At 37.8% G+C, this 20,864-nt stretch overlaps 1 protein-coding gene across 15 annotated transcripts in view; it reads left to right on the forward strand.

The window, feature by feature from the left end:
* LOC129720696 (coronin-1C-like) overlaps nt 1-20,864 on the forward strand; it is a 71,366-nt gene that overhangs the window by 34,710 nt on the left and 15,792 nt on the right. Inside the window, exons 1-2 of one of the 15 annotated variants that reach the window (XM_055672278.1) lie at nt 13,178-13,522; nt 13,846-13,970. The exons of 8 other annotated variants lie outside the window; for them this stretch is intronic. In XM_055672278.1, coding sequence (XP_055528253.1) covers nt 13,941-13,970 — 30 coding nt within the window. In that variant the 5' untranslated portion in view covers nt 13,178-13,522; nt 13,846-13,940. Of the gene's footprint in view, nt 1-12,952; nt 13,043-13,176; nt 13,523-13,742; nt 13,768-13,845; nt 13,971-20,864 lie in introns of those variants that run through there. 6 more of the 15 variants (XM_055672279.1, XM_055672283.1, XM_055672287.1 and 3 more) reach the window with 6 other exon arrangements.

The raw sequence follows: 20,864 nt of genomic DNA on the forward strand, positions 1-20,864 counted from the left end.
GATCCAATTAAAATTTTTCTTACAGCATTCCTCCCAACAGTTAGATCATTTTTGAAGCAGTTGACTGCCCAATGGCCCCATCTTGCAGCGATTGTATCCTTCGATGCCTAATTCAACTGCGTATATGTATGATTCTATCTCTGTCTTACAGTGGAATTGTAGAAGTATTTTACCAAAAATTGATTCGTTTAAAGTTTTGATAAATAAAAACAAATGCGATGCATTTTCCCTTTGTGAAACTTGGCTTACTTCAAATATTGATCTCAACTTCCATGATTTTAATATTATTCGCCTTGATCGAGACACCCCATATGGAGGAGTACTTTTAGGGATTAAAAAGTGCTATTCTTTCTATCGTATTAACCTCCCCTCGATTCCAGGCATCGAAGTTGTCGCATGTCAAATGACAATACAAGGTAAAGAGCTTTGTATTGCCTCAATATATATTCCTCCCAGAGCACAGGTTGGGAAACGGCTGCTCTTTGATTTAATAGAACTTCTTCCCTCGCCACGTTTGATTTTGGGTCGCTACGGTTGGATTGCACATGGAAGGTAATCCTCGATCCTCACGGTAGCGACCATAGGCATATTCTTATTTCAATTACGAATAGGCATATTCTTATTTCAATTACTAGCGGGTCAACTCGCATGCGACCAATTGACATTCCGTATGACCTCACACGGAATGTCGATTGGAAGTTATACGAGGAAATGATTTCAAAAGCGGTCGAGTCGATTCAACATCATCCACCACTTGAAGAATACAACCTCCTCGCGGGCTTGATTCTCGACGCCGCGTTGCAAGCCCAAACGAAGAAATATCCCGGCGTAACGATCAAAGAACGGCCTCCCACTCCGTGGTGAGACCAAGAGTGCTCCGATGTCTACACGCAAAGATCCGACGGGTTTTTGGCCTTCCAGAAGGGAGGTATACCTGGCGACTATTTACGGTATTCGGAGCTTGATACCAAGCTTAAAAGCTTGGCTAAAGCAAAGAAACGCGGATATTGGCGTCGGCTCGTGAACGATACGTCGAGGGAGACATCGATGAGCACTCTTTGGAACACAGCCCGAAGAATGCGGAATCGCGTAACGGTCAACGAAAGCGAGGAGTCTTCAAGTCGGTGGATATTTGATTTTGCCAGGAAAGTATGTCCGGACTCTGTTCCTGAGCAAAATATTGTTCGCGATGCGTCTCCGGGCCACGACGCGATAGAATCACCTTTTACGATGGCAGAATTTTCAGTTGCCCTCCTGTCCTGTAACAATAACGCGCCTGGGTTAGATAGAATCAAATTCAATGTGTTGAAGAATCTACCCGGCAATGCCAAGAGGCGCTTATTGAACTTGTTCAATAAGTTTCTGGAGCAAAACATTGTACCGCAGGATTGGAGGCAAGTGAAAGTGATCGCCATCCAAAAACCAGGAAAACCAGCTTCTGATCACAACTCTTATAGGCCGAATTTATTAAAAAAAATGATACTCCGTCGCTTAGACCATTGGGTCGAATCAAATGGTCTGCTATCAGTCTTGCGTTGCTTTCAACAGATACTCAGCTGGCGTATGCTCGCAAAGAACAAATGGCGTCTGCGTTCTCGGACATTAAGGGGGCTTTTGATTCCGTTTCTATTGACATTCTTTCGGGTAAACTTCACCGACAAGGATTTTCTCCAATTTTGAACAATTTTTTGCACAATTTGTTGTCCGAAAAGCACATGCATTTTACGCACGGCGATTTGGCAACTTTTCGCATCAGCTACATGGGTCTTCCCCAGGGCTCATGTTTAAGCCCCCTTCTTTACAACTTTTATTTAAATGACATCGACGAATGTCTGGCAAATTCATGCACGATAAGACAACTTGCAGACGACAGTGTAATCTCTGTTACAGGAGCCGAAGCTGCCGATTTGCAAGGACCATTGCAAGATACCTTGGACAATTTGTCTGCTTGGGCTTTACAGCTAGGTATCGAAATCTCTCCGGAGAAGACAGAGATAGTAGTTTTTTCTAGGAAGCATGAACCTGCTCAGCTTCAAACACAATTAATGGGTAAAACGATTTCTCAGGTTTTGGAACACAAATATCTTGGTGTATGGTTCGACTCTAAAGGCACCTGGGGTTGTCACGTGAGGTATCTGATGAAAAAATGTCAACAAAGAGTGAATTTTCTTCGTACAATAACCGGATCGTGGTGGGAAGCCCACCCAGGAGACCTCATAAGGCTTTACCAAACAACGATATTGTCTGTAATTGAGTATGGGTGTTTCTGCTTCCGCTCCGCAGCAAACACACATTTGATCAAACTGGAGCGAATACAATATCGTTGTTTGCGTATCGCCTTACGTTGCATGCAGTCGACCCATAAGATGAGTTCGGAGGTCTTAGCTGGAGTACTACCATTGAAAACCCGTTTCTGGAGCCTGTCTTCTCGTATTCTTATCAAATGTGAGGTCTTGAACCGTCCCGTGATTGAAAATTTTGAAAGGTTAATCGAACTTAATTCTGAAACCCGTTTTATGACATTGTATTTCAATCACATGTCCCAAAATATTAACCCTTCTTCGAATATTCCAAATCGTGTCGACTTATCAAATACTTCTGGTTCTACTGTGTTTTTCGATACATCCATGATAGAAGAAACTCGTGGAATCCCGGATCATTTACGCGTGCAGCAGATCCCCAAAATTTTTTCCAATAAATATCGAAACATCTGCAACAATATGTTCTACACTGACGGATCACTTCTTGATGGGTCCACTGGCTTCGGTATTTTCAATAACAGTTTAACCGTCGCCCATAAGCTGGATAATCCTGCTTCTGTTTACGTCGCAGAATTTGCTGCAATTCAGTACACTATAAAGATCATCGAAAAAATGCCCACGGACCATTATTTCATCTTTACGGACAGTCTCAGTTCCATTGAGGCTCTCCGATCGATGAAAGATGTTAAGCACTCTCCGTATTTCCTGGGGAAAATACGGGAACATCTAAGCGCTTTATCCGAAAAATCGTATCAGATTACCTTAGCGTGGGTCCCTTCTCACTGCTCGATACCGGGTAATGAGAAAGCGGACTCTTTGGCTAAGGTGGGCGCAACAAACGGTGATATTTATGAAAGACCAATTGCCTTTGATGAATTTTTCGCACTTGTACGTCAGAATACGATCATCAGTTGGCAAAATGCTTGGACCAGAGGGGAATTGGGAAGGTGGTTACATTCCATAATCCCCAAAGTATCGACGAACCCGTGGTTCAAGAAGTTGGATGTAGGTCGAGATTTCATTTGCGTGATGTCTCGGCTTATGTCCAATCACTATAGATTTGACGCGCATCTCCGTCGTGTTGGGCTCGGGGAAAGTGGTATCTGTGCCTGTGGTGCAGGTTATCACGACATAGAGCACGTTGTTTGGTCATGCCCTGTACACCGTGACGCTAGGTCTAAATTAATAGTTTCCCTTCAGGCCGAGGGTAGACAGCCGGTTGTTCTTGTTCGTAATGTCTTGGCGAGCCGTGACCAATCCTACATGTCCCTTATATACGTTTTCCTGAAATCCATCCACGCCCCAGTTTAATCCTATTCCCTTCCGCCTACATCCAACTAAACGATCCGGAACGGATCCGGAAACAGCAACTAGACCCGCACGATACTCTCAGGGCCCGAGGGAGACAACCCAATATGCCAGGCCGTAATATCTTGGCCCAGCAGCGGAACATATTCAATATGCTGCTTACCTATGGCAATGGAAAACCATCAAACAACAAATCAGTGCTTTTAATGCAAAACATTCTAGCTTTAAGTTAGATTTAGTTTCAGCTTGTAGTCGGCAGCGAGGATAAAAAATTTGCTTTTAGTTATTAAGATACTTTAAAAAGTAAGCTACCAGATATAATTGGCGCCGTTAAACATTAAATTGTATTTGTGCCGTGTCAAATAAATTATAGATGAACAAAAAAAAATTCAAGCTATTTATTCGGTTGACCTTGTACTTCCAGCTTCAGGGACACGGAAATATGGTGGTTCTTCAGGTTTCTGGAATCTTGAATTTGCGTAAATTTTCAAGTTAGTAATGTTCAAGCGTTTAAAAAAAATATTTGGAATTTTCAAGAAAAAAAGCTGATTTCGTGCTTTTAGAAAGTTTTTCTATATTCGTCTTTTTCGTTCTGCTAGTACATAAAACAAAGATTATGTACTATTGTTGTACTGTTTCATTTCATATACAAAACTGATATTTCAATTTATCAGCTGCCACCTTTCCAACACTTCTTCGTTATTTTTTTTTATCAATTGGACATGTTTATTCAAAAATAAATTAATCCTCAGTTCTATCAAAAAAAAAAAAATTATCAAATTCCTTAACCTTTTTTTTTTTTAAATGTTCATAAGTCATATATAACAAGAATATATTATTTTTTCTGTTTCATGAAAAAAGGTTTATAGTTAACTCCCAGATCTACTTTAATGAAGTTGTTTACTTTTATTACGTTTCAATGTTGTTTCTTTTCTAATTCATATGGTCATCATTGGTATTTTACTTTCAATTCGAAGAGTCATTTCTTTATGCTTTCTCCATTAAAAGCAAAGCAAAGCCTTGGTGCTACATTCCGATTCGGAACTCGACCTTCTGTTTATTATACACAGACTTGCTTTCTCCATTATTAACGTTAAAAAGTTGTTCATCGCATTCCGTTGTAGTTCAAAAACCGTATCAACATTGCGGAACTATTATAAAAGATGATTAAAAATCATCGATTATTATCCAATTTTTTTCCATAAATAAATCTCTTAGATTTCAAGATATGTTTACACATTTCTTGTTACTTGAACAGATTGTCTCCACTCCCATAAGTCGTTAGAAATAGTCAAATGCATACGCGTCCCATTGATTTATTAGCAGTATCCCCCTCACAAAATACGTGCTTCAAAATTTTCACTGCTTCGTAGAAGTTAAGTAAAATACGAAGCATACGCTACGTTTTGCTTTTGTCAACGCACAAATGCGGAAAACACACCTGAGAGCATCAATGAAAAGGGTCAGTTGTCTTCCCGCGTGGAGCAGGGTTTCCCCTGCCAGAAGGGTCGATATATTTATTGTAGCATTTTCCCCGTACCGGCTTAAAACGCTTGAACGGTCATTAGTACCCATGTACAGACGGGTACTTCCAGTGTTCTTCATAGAATATATCACAAATATTGACGTCCTCCGATGAATGAGGACGAAAGACTCTTCTCCCTTCTTCGGAAAACTTTTGTTTATATCCCATCCCATGGAGAATGTAAAGTGGGTCGGGGTGTACCGGCAATCCCGAGATGTGGATTCTGCGCAGTCATTAGATGATGAGTCATCGGTTCGATGAAACACACTCATACTTCCAAAAACACGATTATCGGGTGGCTGAGATTAAAACTCATCAGCATCTACTAAGTTGCAGATACTAGTGTTTTTATGTTATTACGTTTCATCGAAAGTCTGCTAATGAAAGTAGGAAGGTAATAAAGCGTCATTTATTTCGTCTGGCCATCTTTACCCGCGAAAGATATTAATTTCACCATGATATGAAGGTGCGGGATGGGCAACCGTTACCAATTTGGGGCTTAAGTTTTTAGCTTACTGACACGTTAATAATACCACTAGTCACCTGCCGTTAAATCCTGGTCATTACTCTTTGACCCAGCGAAACGCTATCGTTGCTGAAACGAGAATTGAAAAGTTATACTATTTCGCAATTTTAAAGGGTCTGTCACGAACAGTCAATCAACTTGTGCAAACTTTCACTCTTGAAATTTGTATTAGCTGCAACAGAGTTTGGGACCCAGGTTGTCAGGAACCTTCACCTGGCAATTTTATCGCTTCAAGTTCCCCGAGCATTTATTTTTATTGCTGCCAGACTTCGGCTCTGACATTGACCTTTCAGCGAGGTTGTCTCGTGATTCCCGCTAGCAGTAACCCTCACACCATAATCGATGTTTTATGACCAAATACACAATCCATCGTATCAGCAGTAATTAACTTAACGCGTATATATAAAAATAAAAATGAAACACGACTCGGTACGACCAAACTATGTTGGGAACGTATGCTCTATGTTTAGGTAGAGTTTGATTACTGTTAGCTTAGCAAACGTACCTGTGATATCAGCGACAAACCAAATCATGGTATGTATCGGTTACGCACATTGATTTTTTCTTTTTGTTTTTTATTCGGCCGTATAGGTGTGCTCAAACTAAAATTTCGTATATTTTTAGAGAAATGCTTTTCGTTTGAATTTTTCTTTTTCGTCTTACAATTTAATATACGTACGTGAAACGAATATGCGTAAAACGGCGGTACAGAACCATTTTGGCTAGTAATTTGCATGGAAATACCCGTTGATAAGGTAAACATTTGCGTACGATTTTTATTATGTCAAATCACGGCAGGTGGCACCGAACTTCGCGTGTTGACTTCGCTTGCAATATTTCCTATAGGTATATATTCCCTATTGCTGTAAAAAGCGAGCGATTGGCTGTATTTATTGCACTACGAATTTGGGACTTTTATTTTGCGCGCTACTTTTACTAACGTACTAGCGAAGTCCCAAATGTCACCAAATTAAAGATTAGTGTATATTTTTGCAAAAAGGTAAACAGACAGAGTTTAACAAATGTGAAACAACGTCTTTTATATAGTTTTAAAATCACAGTTTTATATTAAAAGACCTCCCACTTTTCATAGAAAAAATAATTTTTGTAACTTGTGAGTATTTTATCATGCAGCTTCAGAAAACTTTATCTCTCAACAGATTAATGTTATGATCACAATAAAAAAAACTTCAGCAGGATCCTAATATATGATCTCTGAACGAGCATGAATATTGAGAATTGTTGTTGTTCCTTTTAATCCTGCAAAGATAGTCTGCGTCAATTTGACTCCCCGATTTCAGCATTGCTGCGCTCTTTTCTTCTAACAGCGCGTCAGTTTTTTCTCGTCTTTTCTCAATCAATAAAGAATAACACCGTAATGATCATTCATATTGTCGGGAATCCATTCGATGCATGATTATCCTTCTACGCATATCAAAATATGATTATCCTTTCAGGGTTAAATCATTTCGAACCATTTTTAAACTCTTTTTTAATTATGATAACTACTATTTTTATAAATTTTTCATTTGTTTATTTTGCTTTAAATATGCGATCGCATTGAGTACACTATCCGTGAACAGTACAGCAGTACAGTTATCTAGTGAAGACATTTCAACTACCAGAGATGGTGAACTGTTTAAACACTTTTCAAACTTTTCTTTTCGGGTCGCTACTTGATTCGACCAACCTAACATTATTAATAATTTTTCCGGTCCAGCAAGACAGGAAAAAATACACGAAAAACAAATATGGATCGTCTTTTCTACAAGGGTATATTACTTTAACGTCTTTTCGGAACTGAATGAAGATAATTTCTACTCTTTAATAGTAAAACTGAGCCAGCAGATTGAGTAAGCAGCGTTGCCCCTTGCTCCTAACTAACGTTTGACATTGAGGTCAATAAATTGTAGAATCATAATTGAAGTATTAAGCGTAAATGTTGTTTACTAGAGCAACACAGAAGCAAGCGGTATATTGTGTACATGCATTATCGATACGAGCAATCGAGAAAAGTTTTCTCCGTTTCTTTAAAACTGTAAAATACCTTTGTACCGTTGGACATTACGAAACCCCCGTTGAAACACCAACAATCATACGTTCCACTACACGAATAAATTTGGTTCAATCGATGATCGCTGCACAAAAAGCGAGGAGGGTCAGTTAATTGAAAACATCGTTTAACAAATAAATATTTATTATTAACCGAAGCGGCTTGCTCAAGAGAGGCAGTTTGAGTGACGTATAACCACCTAGTTTGAAGCAAAAACATTCAGTTGAAACAATAGTGCCTGAGCAAGAAGAAGAAATCATGTTTTGCATAAACAACAACAAAAAAAAAAACCAAAAATTTCGAAGCACGACCGATGCTGAACGGTTGGGGCTCCCAAACCAGCAGTGTGAATTTAAAGATCGCATTTTGCGGCGCACATACTTAATCCAATGATACACAAAACAAAGAAACATTCCCAAGAGTATACAACCTATATTCACCAATAAAAACACGGTTGTTGCAGCTGATGCCACTCTTTTTTGCTGTTTATAAGCTCAAACGTGAAAAATATCGAACTCAAAACTGTTGTGTACTGGTGGCACAGGTAAACGTTCTGATAGATTTTGGAAATGATGACGAATAGCAACGGGAGATCTATTACGTCGAGTTTTAGCAAAATACAGTTACCTGGTGAATTAGAGATGCTGAATTCGCTAAAAAAATTGTAGTTGTGCAAACATTCCTGTGTACTTATCCTACAAATGCAAAATCATGCTGATGTCTATTTCACGCTGTATTTGTAGAATGAAGTCATCCATATCCTTTAAGATGAAATATGGTGACGCATCTTTTCTGTTTTCTCGTGCTCAAAAATCATTGAATTGGTAGTAGGGAAACAGAAGAAAAGAAAGCAACTTTAGGGGTCAATTGCTACTGTTACGCATATTTTAGTTTTGGAGATTCATCTTGGACTGACAAGGAACTATCAAACAGGCAAGTTTTTTTTATTTTCGGAATGATTGTTTAGAAACAAGCAATTTGTTGAGTTAAAATAAGTCCTTAAACACGATCAATCACCCTAACTTGCCTTACACTCTTGCTTGACAGGTTCGTTTGTTCGAAACCCATGTGCTTATAGAGGTCCGTCGCAATTGAGATGAACCCAAAGTGTTACCACTCGTGATGTTCCTTTTTAAGTTAACTCGGAAGTTTCTTTCGAACGCTCGAATGGCTGCCGATTTCAGCTAAGTAAAGCTTTTGAGAATCATAGAGATTTTAAGTACTTCCAAAACTGACTACTGTTCTCATCGAAAACCATTTCTCAAATCTAATGGATTTTCCTAATGAAAGAGACTCTCATTTAGGTCTAAGCGTAGAGGTGTTTAAGTTTTGGTTTTGACCAAAGAAAAATGAACAGTTTGATAGAATTATTAGAAAAATTCTTTCTTAATAAATAAAGTAATAACTTCCAATTATAAAATCTATGTAGTTCTTTTTAGATGATGTATTACACAGACGTCACCCAGCATAAATAATAAAAGTTTATGACTCTATGCTGTATTTTCTCATCTCCCAAAGTAAGGGAGTTCAACAAGACTTGTTTAGATTTGTAGTCTATCTATCCAGCTGTTCATTTCCCGGTTCGGTTTAAAACGAATCAATGATAACGCGCGATCATAGTTTTGAGCGCAAATATCTTTCGCTCCAGTCGATGTGACTGTTTGGCAGTGGTGCAAGAACAACAACATAATTAAAAATAATTTTTATATTTTAAAATAATTTAGAATATAAACTTCCTGTAGTTTAATGTAGTTTTTTTATTATCATACAATTAAATTCAGATTAAATCAGATATTTTGGAGAACTAAACTGCAATTTTCTCTCTGAAATGTGTGATAATGTGTGGGAAAAACTAAATTAGTGCTGTCAATAACTAATGATTTTTCGACTTTAAAAAAAGTTGAGCAGTGCACCTCGGCCCACGGCTTAAACGATGTATTACACTAGACACAACTGGCACACTTGGGGTCTTAAGATATGCAAAGACCATGGAAAGTGTTCCATATCACGTGCAAAAAATGTATTATGTATTAAATTCTTCACTCATTTGGCCTTCTATAATTGAATGAAAAACCCAAAACGGCAGAAAATTTATGCATTACCGTATCAACCTGGAAGGTTTCCGGAAACTTCTAGTGTTTGTTAGATGCCAGAAAGTGTATAACGCGTTGCGCTTATACAGCTGATTTCAAGTAAACAGTATTTCTTGTTTGGAAATAGATTGATATATTCATATGTTAACCCTGTTGTTTAATTTTCACAAAACTGGGAACAAAACTGCGAAAATTTGACGGCCGATTTTTGTTTGCCAACACCCCCGTTTGTCCTAAAATACGGCAGCTTTTCGCTGGAGGAAGTGCTGGCCAGTGCAGCCACCACTGATGCTACGGCTGCCGCAGCAAAGTAGCCTTCGCAGTAGAGGAAGATGTGCCGCTGAATCTACTGCTGCTGATGCACCGCTACTTGATTGGGACCGTTACGTGGCCATCCCCTAGTAAACTGATTGGTTTGAGCAGAAGCGGGCCAAAAAGTGCATTCCCGGTTAACTAGGTATAATAGTCTGTCGACCGTGTTAGGGAAAGCGAGCATTAAACAACCAATCAGATCAATAGAAATCTGAGTTTAACAAAGCATGACTATATTCAAAAGTAGTGTTTGCATAATTAAGGCTTAACAATTGTCATGGCTTGATTATGCGTTTTAGTGTCTTTGGGGGCAGATAACAAAAGATATCGCACTCAGTTACGCATACTGCAGAAGGAAAAGAAGATATAGTGCGTGCTGAAACATGGAGATGAAGTCAAAATTACTACAACCGTCTTTGTCAATGCGTTCTAACATTTTGAAGGAAGTGTAATGAATGAACGAAAAAATATTGACTTTTCAATTAGGTATTTAATTTGTCCTCAAAAGGACAATTAATTGTTTAATTTGATATCGGATATAATGCCAATGGCATCTCCGCGCTAGCCACCGCTACTTGGTTAGAACCGTGCTAGTGGCCATCCACTAGTAAACTGATTGGTTTGAGCAGAAGCAGGCTTTTGTAAACACCAAATAATGCATTCCCTGTTAATTCGGTACAATTCGGTCGACCGTGTTAGAGAAAGCCAGCATTAGGCTAGCAATTACAGGTCGAAATCGGTGTTTCAACAAGGCTTGACAATTTTCGAATGATCAAACTGAATTTTTCTACATTTGACGAATGCATAGATGATTTTGCAATCGATTGCTATTGGAATAAAGGAAATCGATTCGAATTCGATTCGATAATTTTCGTGACGCCTTATTTTTTTTTTTTTCAATTTGCACCCCTATCAGGCTTGTAAACGGTCAACACTTTCATTTGATTTTGATTTTTTTAGTGTGCATCGCAGTAGGCTCTCGCTCGTAAACGTAGAACAACCGTCGCCTATCACAAATAGAACAAGATGGTCAATGGACACTCGCGCATCAAAGAGATGCACACTATCATTCGTTTGGCGGTGTTATTTCCGCCTATTTCTGCCTACTTCGCTCCATCTACTTTGAAAAATATTATTACAAAATCAATGGTATAAATAATTTCCAAAATCTCCCAACGTGCGTAATTCTCATTTCTAAAAAAAAAGTCAAAACACGTTTGAGGGAAAAAAAACCTCGTGGTGGCGAGTACTCGTTTGACTCGCCTTGCCATCGTCAGAGGAAAAAGAAGACGATTATCGCAAAGAAAAGTGGTTCTATCGTGACCTTTTACAAGCCTGACCCCTATATATGTAGGACGTAATTTTACGTCAAACAATGAAAGATTACATGTTTTCAATCATTCCTGTGAATTTTTGTGCCCCTAGTAAAGATACCTTATTTAGAGATTTAAACGAGTTTTTCCATAAGCCAACCTGAAAGCGACGAACCCGGCGAGCAATTACTCTGCAGCCTCTTGACGCATTTCTGCAAACACTAGGTGAACAAAAAGTTACAGGAATGGGTAATATGCTATAATCTTTTTGGCGCATCTCTTTTGAGCTTTTAGTAAAATAATAATATAGTAAACGTTGTTGAAGTTGTTTATCTTTGTATCTCAAAACTGGGAAAAACATTAATTGTTAACCGGGAAAAAAACGGAAACTTTAAATTGGAAATTCGCTGTAGTCAAACAAGACGAATTTAATTTAATCATGCTTCTAAAATTCTGAATGTGTGCATCGAGCTTGAGAAACAAGCCGGGCTGTCGACTAACTCCAAATTACGACGGTTACAACGCTTGAAAAGTGACGTATTAATTGCAGTTTGGATCATCAAGCAGAAAACGTAAACAAGAAATGGTTGTTCTATTTCCTGAGGCAGAACATTCGTTCCGTGCTGTTTTTCCAGTACAGCCAACATTTTTTGAATTATTATTTTTTATTTTATAGAATATAAGAACCAAACCTACCGCGCACAGAAATTAGATACACTGTTAGATTTAGTTTCCTGAAAGGGGACCATGGCCTGTGGTTTGTTTGCAGGGAGTTACTCGAGTCATTTTTGTTGCACTAGAAATATACGAATTTGTGTCATTTTTCTGGCTTTTCTACCAATCTTCTTGTACTGAATTTTGCTAAGAATCTTTCACAGCAACGACTTCACTTACAAACTTTGATCCCACAATGCATGATCGTGACTTCATTTTTTCTCTAAGAGCCATTTCTTGTGTCTTCTGTTTGTTTTTCCTTCCGAATTTCTCACTAAGTTTCACTTAGAATTAATCTAGCAGCAATCTACAAAAGCCTTGAATTCGGCTTGCTACAATTATTATGGCAACTTTATTTTTCTTTTTTAGTCAGAGATGCCAGAACTATTTCGTGTTAATCCGTACATTCTACGAATTTCCACGGACTTTTTCTTTCTGTTCAAATTTCAAATAAGGAAAGAAAGTTTATGTAAATAATCAAACGACGGAGGTATACCATTTTATTGTCATTAGCAACCATATTTCTTAAATGAGATCGAATTGCGGGAGAATTCCCTTGGAATTTATTAAACATAGATAGTAAATTTTCGTAGATATTTTGAAAAATCTGTGGATTTCTGCAGCTGTTTCCAAAAATCCGTATATCAGTAGAAGTGAAAAAAATCCGTAGGTCTGGCGAGCCTGCTCTCCATATCTTTTTGGTTTGATTCCGCCTCAGTTCTGTGCCAACACTATCAAATCCGTCCAGCATAAAATGAAATGATGAGAAAGAGAGTAGATAGTCCGCAAGCTCTCGCAGTCAGACAGCTTTTACAGAACTTGGATAGCGCAGTTTCAACTCTATGCTCGTTTCGTGCGGTCTGTTTTTGTTGATTTTGCCGCGGTATCGTTTCGCTGCTAGCTTAGTGTTGTTACGGCGGGTGCGGTGATAAAGCACGTGAGTTTGTGTTAGTTCTGTATCATCTAGTAGTCTGACAATATTTCCACCCCCAATACAATTTTTACCAACATATCGTAGAAAAGGATACAACTTACAAGCGGTGTGCTTCAGTCAACAGTACTGCTCTACAACTGGCGTACAGTTGTGCAGTTGTACTTTTTTCTTTACATTTTAGTGTTTATAGATCACAGTTCTGTATACATGTATGTTGCTCGCATGATTATAAAATAGACTGGTAAATGGTGTTCACAAACTGAAAACTGTTGCACATTTATAAATTGTTTCCTGAATCGTCTTGAAAATACAAATGTTACTGAAAGCACAGTGAAGGACATGCGTATAGTGTGAAAAAATTTTTCATTCTTTTGAATTTCATTGTGTATCGTATGTTAATAGAGCATCTCCGTTCGAATTAGTTGGTGGAGTAACAATTGTACGAACCGGCAGAAGAAAAAATCAGCGAAGAATATGAGTAGTGTATGTGTTTATTCCTAAATTCTTGAATTTTGCATTTATGTTTTTGCATAGTTTACATTCATTATCCTTCCTTACTGTGTAGTAGCCTATATTCCTTCCGATGCATGGATTATTCCGTTCTCGCTCTATCAACGAAAAGTTCACACATAGCTTCATACTACAATGTCACAGTATTAGTGGGGTTTTTGCCTGTTGTTGACTGCTCCCGGTGTAGTCATTTTTGCAACCTTCTGTCGTAGAAATGGGTTGGTAAAATCCTTGATGATCGCATCCGCATCATGATGTGTCCACTGTTATTTGATGCCTTTGCGTGTATTTTCCAGGCATGCAGGCAGGCAGACAGGAAACATTCCTGCACACAGATCGGCTGACGGAGATATGCCGACGGAAACGTCCTTCTACGATGTTAAATTGAAAAATGTCTATATTGATTATGTTTCGAGTCGAGGTAACTTTTGAATCGAATATTTTAGATCAATTTTTACGGAATATAAACACCACTATTCGTGATTAGCTATTTTCAACGGAATATTGTAATGCTTTTGGTCCAATACTTCATTTATTCTTTATTGAAAATAGCATCACATTGAATTGTTTGTATTCGCATAAAGCAGTCTATGAATACTGGTGAAAGTGAAAATAAAACATATATATGAATATATATATATATATATATATATATATATATATATATATATATATATATATATATATATATATATATATATATATATATATATATATATATATATATATATATATATATATATATATATATATATATATATATATATATATATATATATATATATATATATATATATATATATATATATATATATATATATATATATATATATAACTTAAAAGATCATTTGGTTTAATTTAGTTTTTAAAAACTTTTATTTGACCGTACTCGGTCACACTTCACTTGAGACTGATTAAAGACTATCTTACAGAGGCCTGACTGCCCTACCTGCTGTCCTAAAATCTGCTGACCTAAGACCTAACGACGATGCAGCACTTGGCGACGTCAATCCGAGTTCCACGTTGAATACTTTGTTGGCTCCGGGCTCCAATCCTGCTGACTGTGCTGTCTGGTTGTTTGCGCGTGGCTTGGTTTCTGGTCGCTTAGATTCAGTGACAACTGGTGTTGAGGATGTTCCGTCTTTAACTCGTCCCCCCTTAAGTATTGGTCGTCTCGAGCAATTCCTTGTCCTCGCTATGAGCCGATATTTTATGGTTACGAAAGCTAAAAGTGCTGACATGCTGATGGTGCTGATAATTATTGATCCAGCTTTGTAATGGAATTTCATTGTTTCCAGCTGCTGTCTGTTTTTCAAATGGAGTTCATGCAACTCCGAAATGTTAACGTGTCGTTCTGTGTGTAATGTTCTGATTTCTGGTGGTTGTATTGGAATTATTGTTGGGTGATCAAACCAAAGTTCATAATTTTCAAATAGCTCGTGATTTACGTATAGTGAGCAATTTTGAAATGTTACTAGGTGGATTCCTGTAAGAGTTCGAGTGTTGACGCAGGTACCGTTGATGACTACGTCTTGGTGAACGGCTATCACCAACAATGTTCCTGGTCCTATCATTCTCGTTTCGGTTGCTGGAGGTTTTTCTATCATCTTGCATTGTCCTTGTTGTCCTCTTAAGAGTGGTGCTTCGCAAGGATTGTTACTGATCTCTATTAACTGTTTTCTTTCGCAAATTGTAACTTTGTTGTTTTCTCGGCATGGCGATGCGATGGCAAAAATTCGCTCTGAGTTGATGAATACTTCCTTGTTATGTATCTGAACGATGTGGTTCAACCGTGGCAGGGGTTCGATGGTAGTTCTTCTGTAAATGGTTTGGGTGAGCCTGGGGATGTTGACGCATATGATGAGTGATGATCTTCGGCGGAGTACTGTTGTCGTTAGATAGCTGCTTGCTTCGTCTACGTGTTTGATTTCTAAGCCCTGCTTTGAGATTTCCTGAGTGATAGTTTCTAGCTCTCTAGGTGTTAAGATTAAATTGTTTATAATGTTCACTTTCGCTAGCATAACGGCATATTCTATTGATTTTAAATTTTCTAAAAATGAGTCTAATTGCAATACAAGTATGAATTTTTGATTTTCAGATATAAGTACATTTTCCTGTTCGGCTATTTTATTCAAAATATTTTGGTGCTCTCTGATCTGGTTATTTATAAGGTTTAATCTATTCTCAAATTTTGAATTGATTTTGATTTGCTTATTATTTTGTTTCACTAAAACATTGCCGTTTTTTCTAAGTTCGTCTAAGTTTGAATTGATTATCTTTAAGTCTTCTGAGTCTAAGTTGCCTGTTATAAATTTGATAGTGCTTCCTAAAAAATCTATTGCTCGTCTATCTCTATTTGGTTTGCTGATCAACGTATCGAAAATAAATTTGATTTCTTTAAGCTTGAGTTGAATAATTTCTGAAAAATCGGTTGGTGTGTTTTTAATTTTGTTTACAATGTTTTCAATTATTGTCAAGGATATTTCGAATTGGGCAAAATCTATCACATGCAATAGTCTATCGTGTCCGTCAATTATTCTTCCTTCCCCCCTTTGAAGAATCAACGCTCCTGCGTTGTTAGTAATGTCGTGTATTTGAATGGTGGGATGTGTATGAAAGGATGGTAGGATGGAGGTGGTGAGTGCTATGATGGAAATCAAAAGCGTCCGAAAGGATGGTTCCATTTTTCTCCGCTTAATATTTGTTCCTAGAATGAGATGGTAAAAGGTTATGATAGAAATCAAGAAGTGTCCGTGGGTGGTTCCATTTTTTTTTTTTTTTTTTCACGTTGTATTTGTTCCTAAAAAAGAAATAGTGTTAGTATTGTTTTAATTATAGTTATAGAGTATCAGGCAGAGGTTAGACACGCTTGACATTATCCTTGTGTGTTTCTTTGCCAGAGTCGTCTATAAATGTTCGACCGTTATTTTCTGTAACTGTAACTGGTACGTATTTAGCTTTGGTTTTCTTCTTGATACCTTGCACCTGTTTGTATACAGTTTGGTTTGCTGCGAGATCTGGTGCTTGTTCTCTGGTTTTGTTATGGTACTCTAGATTTTGTTTTTTCGATTTGTCATGAGCCAAAATGACTTCATCGTAGACTTTGTTTCGATTTTGAAGGATAAGGTCAATGTCGAGCGGTCTCTCTTCTTCGTCTTTAAGGCCAAAAAAGGCTTCTCTGGGTTTCATTTTTATCATAGAGTGTATGCTATTATTGTACTGTGTGCATGCTATGTTGAAAATTTCCTTGATGCTCATTCCTTCATAGTTTGCTTGGATACAGCGGAAGATTTCTGCTATAGTAGAGTGAAATCTCTCGACTGTTCCGTTACTTTGGCTATGGTTTGGAGGCGTAAAGAAAATTTCGACATTTAGGTCATGGAGAAGTCCTCTTATTTCTATCGACCGTAGGGCTGGTTCATTATCGCACACTATTTGACGGGGTGTTCCAAAGATTTTGAAAAATTTGGTGAAACCTTTTCTTATATCTGAAATGTTTCGTGATTTGATGTGTATTAATGTACCGAATCTTGAGAATTTATCTAAGGCTGATAAAAATGTTACCTTTTCGGCAATGAAGATATCTATGTGAACTATGTCTAGGGGTCTATTTGGGTTTGGTGTTGAGCCTAATGCTATTTTGTACGGGTGTCTATCGTACTTGTTCTGCTGACATGTTGCGCATAATTTTATGTACCTTTGGATCGCTGTTTTTAGCTTTGGAAAGTAGAATCTTCTTGAGATTTGCTGGTGGTTCTCCCAGACACCTCTGTGTGAACGGTCGTGCATTTGTTCAATAATCAGATTTTGCTCCTCGGGCGTTCGGAGATCGATCAACATTTTTTGTGTGATAAATATTTTGAAAGTTTTCGCTCTATTGAAATGATTTTTATAGGTAGTTTGAATTATACCCATTAACTGTTCAGGACAAAAAATACAATTGGTCCGTTTTAGGTCCATGTATTCTTTGAAAATGCGAAAAATTATAGGTACACCGAAAACAAGTCTGGTGATTGTTCTTCGGTATACTCTCGGAAAAATCTGTTCGTAATTATCCGGTTCGTCCGGTCCAATTTTTAGAACAATTTGGTTGCTGAATACATTTAAAGGGTGTTCGGTGCAACTAATAAATTCTGAATCATCTGTGTCCGCGGAATGCACAGTTGCATCATCGGATGATGAATTTTCATGAACATTGAGTTCGTTTCTGACTCGTGAAAGGCTGTCAGCAACAACATTTTGCTTGCCTGGTCGGTAACGAATCTCATAATCGAATTCACTTAATGAAAGACGCCAATGAACTAACCTGTTATTAGTGTCTTTTAAATTAAGACCATACGTTAGAGGTTTATGGTCTGTATAAAGGATAAACTTCCTTCCGTAAAGGTAAGGTCGGAAGTATTTGCACGCCCATACTACTGCAAGTAACTCTTTCTCTATTGCAGAATACTTTTCTTCTGATTTGTTAAGAGTCCTTGAAGCAAAGGCTATGGGTTTATCGTTTCCTATCTGCCCTTGAGAGAGTACGGCGCCAATAGCAAAATTAGAAGCGTCCGTAGTTAAAATAAATGTTTTATCAAAATCGGGGTATTGGAGAATATTGCTACTAGTAAGAATACGTTTGCATCTTTCAAAAGCGTCGATGAATTCTTTCGAGTGGGAAATCTCTTCGCCTTTTCTCAACGCATTTGTAAGAGGTTTTGCAATTTTAGCAAAATCTCTGATAAATTTGCGGTAGTATCCCAGTATTCCTAAAAACCCGCGTAGTTCCTTTTCATTTGAAGGAAGAGGCCATTGTTGTATAATTTGGATTTTATCTGGGTTGGGTTTTACTCCATCTTGAGTCACGATATGACCTAAGAAAGCTACTTCTCTTTGTAAAAATTCGCTTTTATCTAGTTGCACTTTGAGGTTGTGCTTTTGTAATGTAGCAAATATTTTTGACAAATTATCCATGTGCTCTGTCGAACTTGTTGAAAAAACAATGATGTCATCCATGTATACTAGGCAGCTGACACCAATATGCTCCCGAAGAACGGTGTCCATCACACGTTGAAACGTTGAAGGAGCATTTTTTAAACCGAAAGGCATTCTTAGAAATTCATAGTGTCCGTTTTCCACACTAAAGGCTGTTTTCTGAATGTCTCTTTCGTCTACTTCAACCTGGTGAAATCCAGATGCAAGATCTAGAGTGGTGAAGTACATACAGCGTCCTAACTTGTCTAGGATGTCTGTAATATTCGGAATGGGATAACGATCGTCAATCGTTTTCTCATTCAGTTTACGGTAGTCGATTACTAACCGCCATTTCCGCTTGCCGGAAGCATCCAATTTCTTGGGTACTATCCATACGGGTGATGTCCAAGGGCTACTCGAATGTCGAATAATCCCTTGTTCTAAAAGTTTGGTAATTTGACGTTTAACCTCCTCTCTATGGCAGAAAGGGTAGCGATATGACTTCGTATGTATTGGCAAGTCATCTTTTGTTTTAATTGAATGCTTTATAGCATTGGTAAATGAAAGTTTATTGCCTTCCATGAAAAATATTTCTTCGTGCTGTGATATGATTTTTAGAAGTTTTGATTTTTCTTCAGCATTCAGATGGTCAATTCTGAGTTGCTCTCTCAATTTATTATTCAAGGGTAAACCATGCATGGACATGTCGGGTGTTCCAATTTCGAAATTATTTATTTCTGGTTCAAGCATACCAGAATTTAAATTTATTTTGCACGATTCGTTCGAATAATTTGAAATTAATGCTTTAACGTATCCATTCTCGGCTGTGTATAGTCCGGAGAGGATGAAAACATCTGAAGTGATACTAACATTATTCTCGACGTAAAAATCTCCGGTTACATTAGTTGGGAGATTTATAAATTTTGTCTCATGTGCATTTAGGTACACTGACTTAACGTCGGGGTACTTGCGCTTCATTTCTATTGCACCGTAGGGAAATTTCAATTTGTTGCTCGAGGTGATTATGTCTGCTTTTAGGTTCTTAAGTGATTCATACCCTATGAGCCCGTCGAAGAACGGATGGAAGTCAAAAATCAGAAATGTTTGCTTAGTGGTGTTAGGTATTTTTGGGAAAGGGTTAAATTCTACAAACCTATTGATTATGTGTGAACCTCTGACATTTCTCACCGTAGTGGGAGTGGTGTGTCTACAATTTTCTAAATTGACATGTTTTTCAGATAGGTAATTTCGATTACTTCCTGAGTCGATTAAGAGATTTAAATCGCCTTTGTTCGTTTTCAATGTAATATATGGGATGAAATTATTTATGTCGTTCCCGCTGATCCGTCCGCCAGTTGAAAATTTAAGTCGTCGACGTTTTGTTGGTCATTTTCTTGCGTCTCGCGTTCCTCGTTTTCTGCTGTTGACTCATGTGTCTCGTTTGTCTGATCAACTTGAACGTATTCTGTTGGCTGTACTGCGAGATCGTTTTCGAAATATTGTTCGGGGTAGTAATAGTAATTGTTATCAAAAGGGTACTGTGGGTAATTGTTATAATCGAATGGTTCGTGTTCTATATGGAAATTGGGTCTATTCATGTAATTGATTCCTCTCGATCTTATAGATTGATCGATTTCCATTGGCACGGGTTTTGGCTGGAAAGCCGGCCTTGGGGCGAAAACATTTTGAGCGTTTGTGGGTTGCTGCCTAAACTGGTAGTTTTGGAAGTAGGGTTTCGGTTGGTAAGGATTTTGTTGTTGCGGAAAATTTGATTGGTATGGATTTTGGAATTTCTGTTGGTATGGCTGTTGGGGGAATTTTGGTTGTTGTGGAAATCTCTGTTGTGGGAATTTTGGTTGTTGTAGGAATTTTTGTTGGTATGGTGGTTGTTGGTATCTCGGCTGATATAATTGGTGAGGGGGTTTTTGTTGATAGGGTTGTTGTGGAAATTTTGGGAATGGCATTGGTTGCACAAATGGTTTTGGTGGTAAAAGTGGGTACTTGTTTTGAGGGGGTTTTATTGGTATAGGTGGTGGACGGTGTGTATTCCTCCCGTACGTAATATTATTTTCATCTAGACAGATTCTTAATGCGTCTTTTAGATTTTTCGGCGATTGTGCCCGAATTATGTGGCCTGGAGGATCCATCAGTTCTCCCAGAAAAACTTTCAACCCTAACTCTTGATAGAACGTTTTCTTAGCTTTTCTAACATCCGGGTTTTGCTCGTTTAAATTGAGAAGGTTAATTAATAAGGATAAATAGTAAGATATATTTCCGTATAATTCTTCAGCAGTGCCAACTTGTTTTATTTTTAGAAGATCTTTTGTGAGAGACGATTCATCTCTCTTATCGCCAAAAT

This window comes from Wyeomyia smithii, chromosome 2, assembly GCF_029784165.1.
Source record: "Wyeomyia smithii strain HCP4-BCI-WySm-NY-G18 chromosome 2, ASM2978416v1, whole genome shotgun sequence".
NCBI lineage: Eukaryota > Metazoa > Arthropoda > Insecta > Diptera > Culicidae > Wyeomyia > Wyeomyia smithii.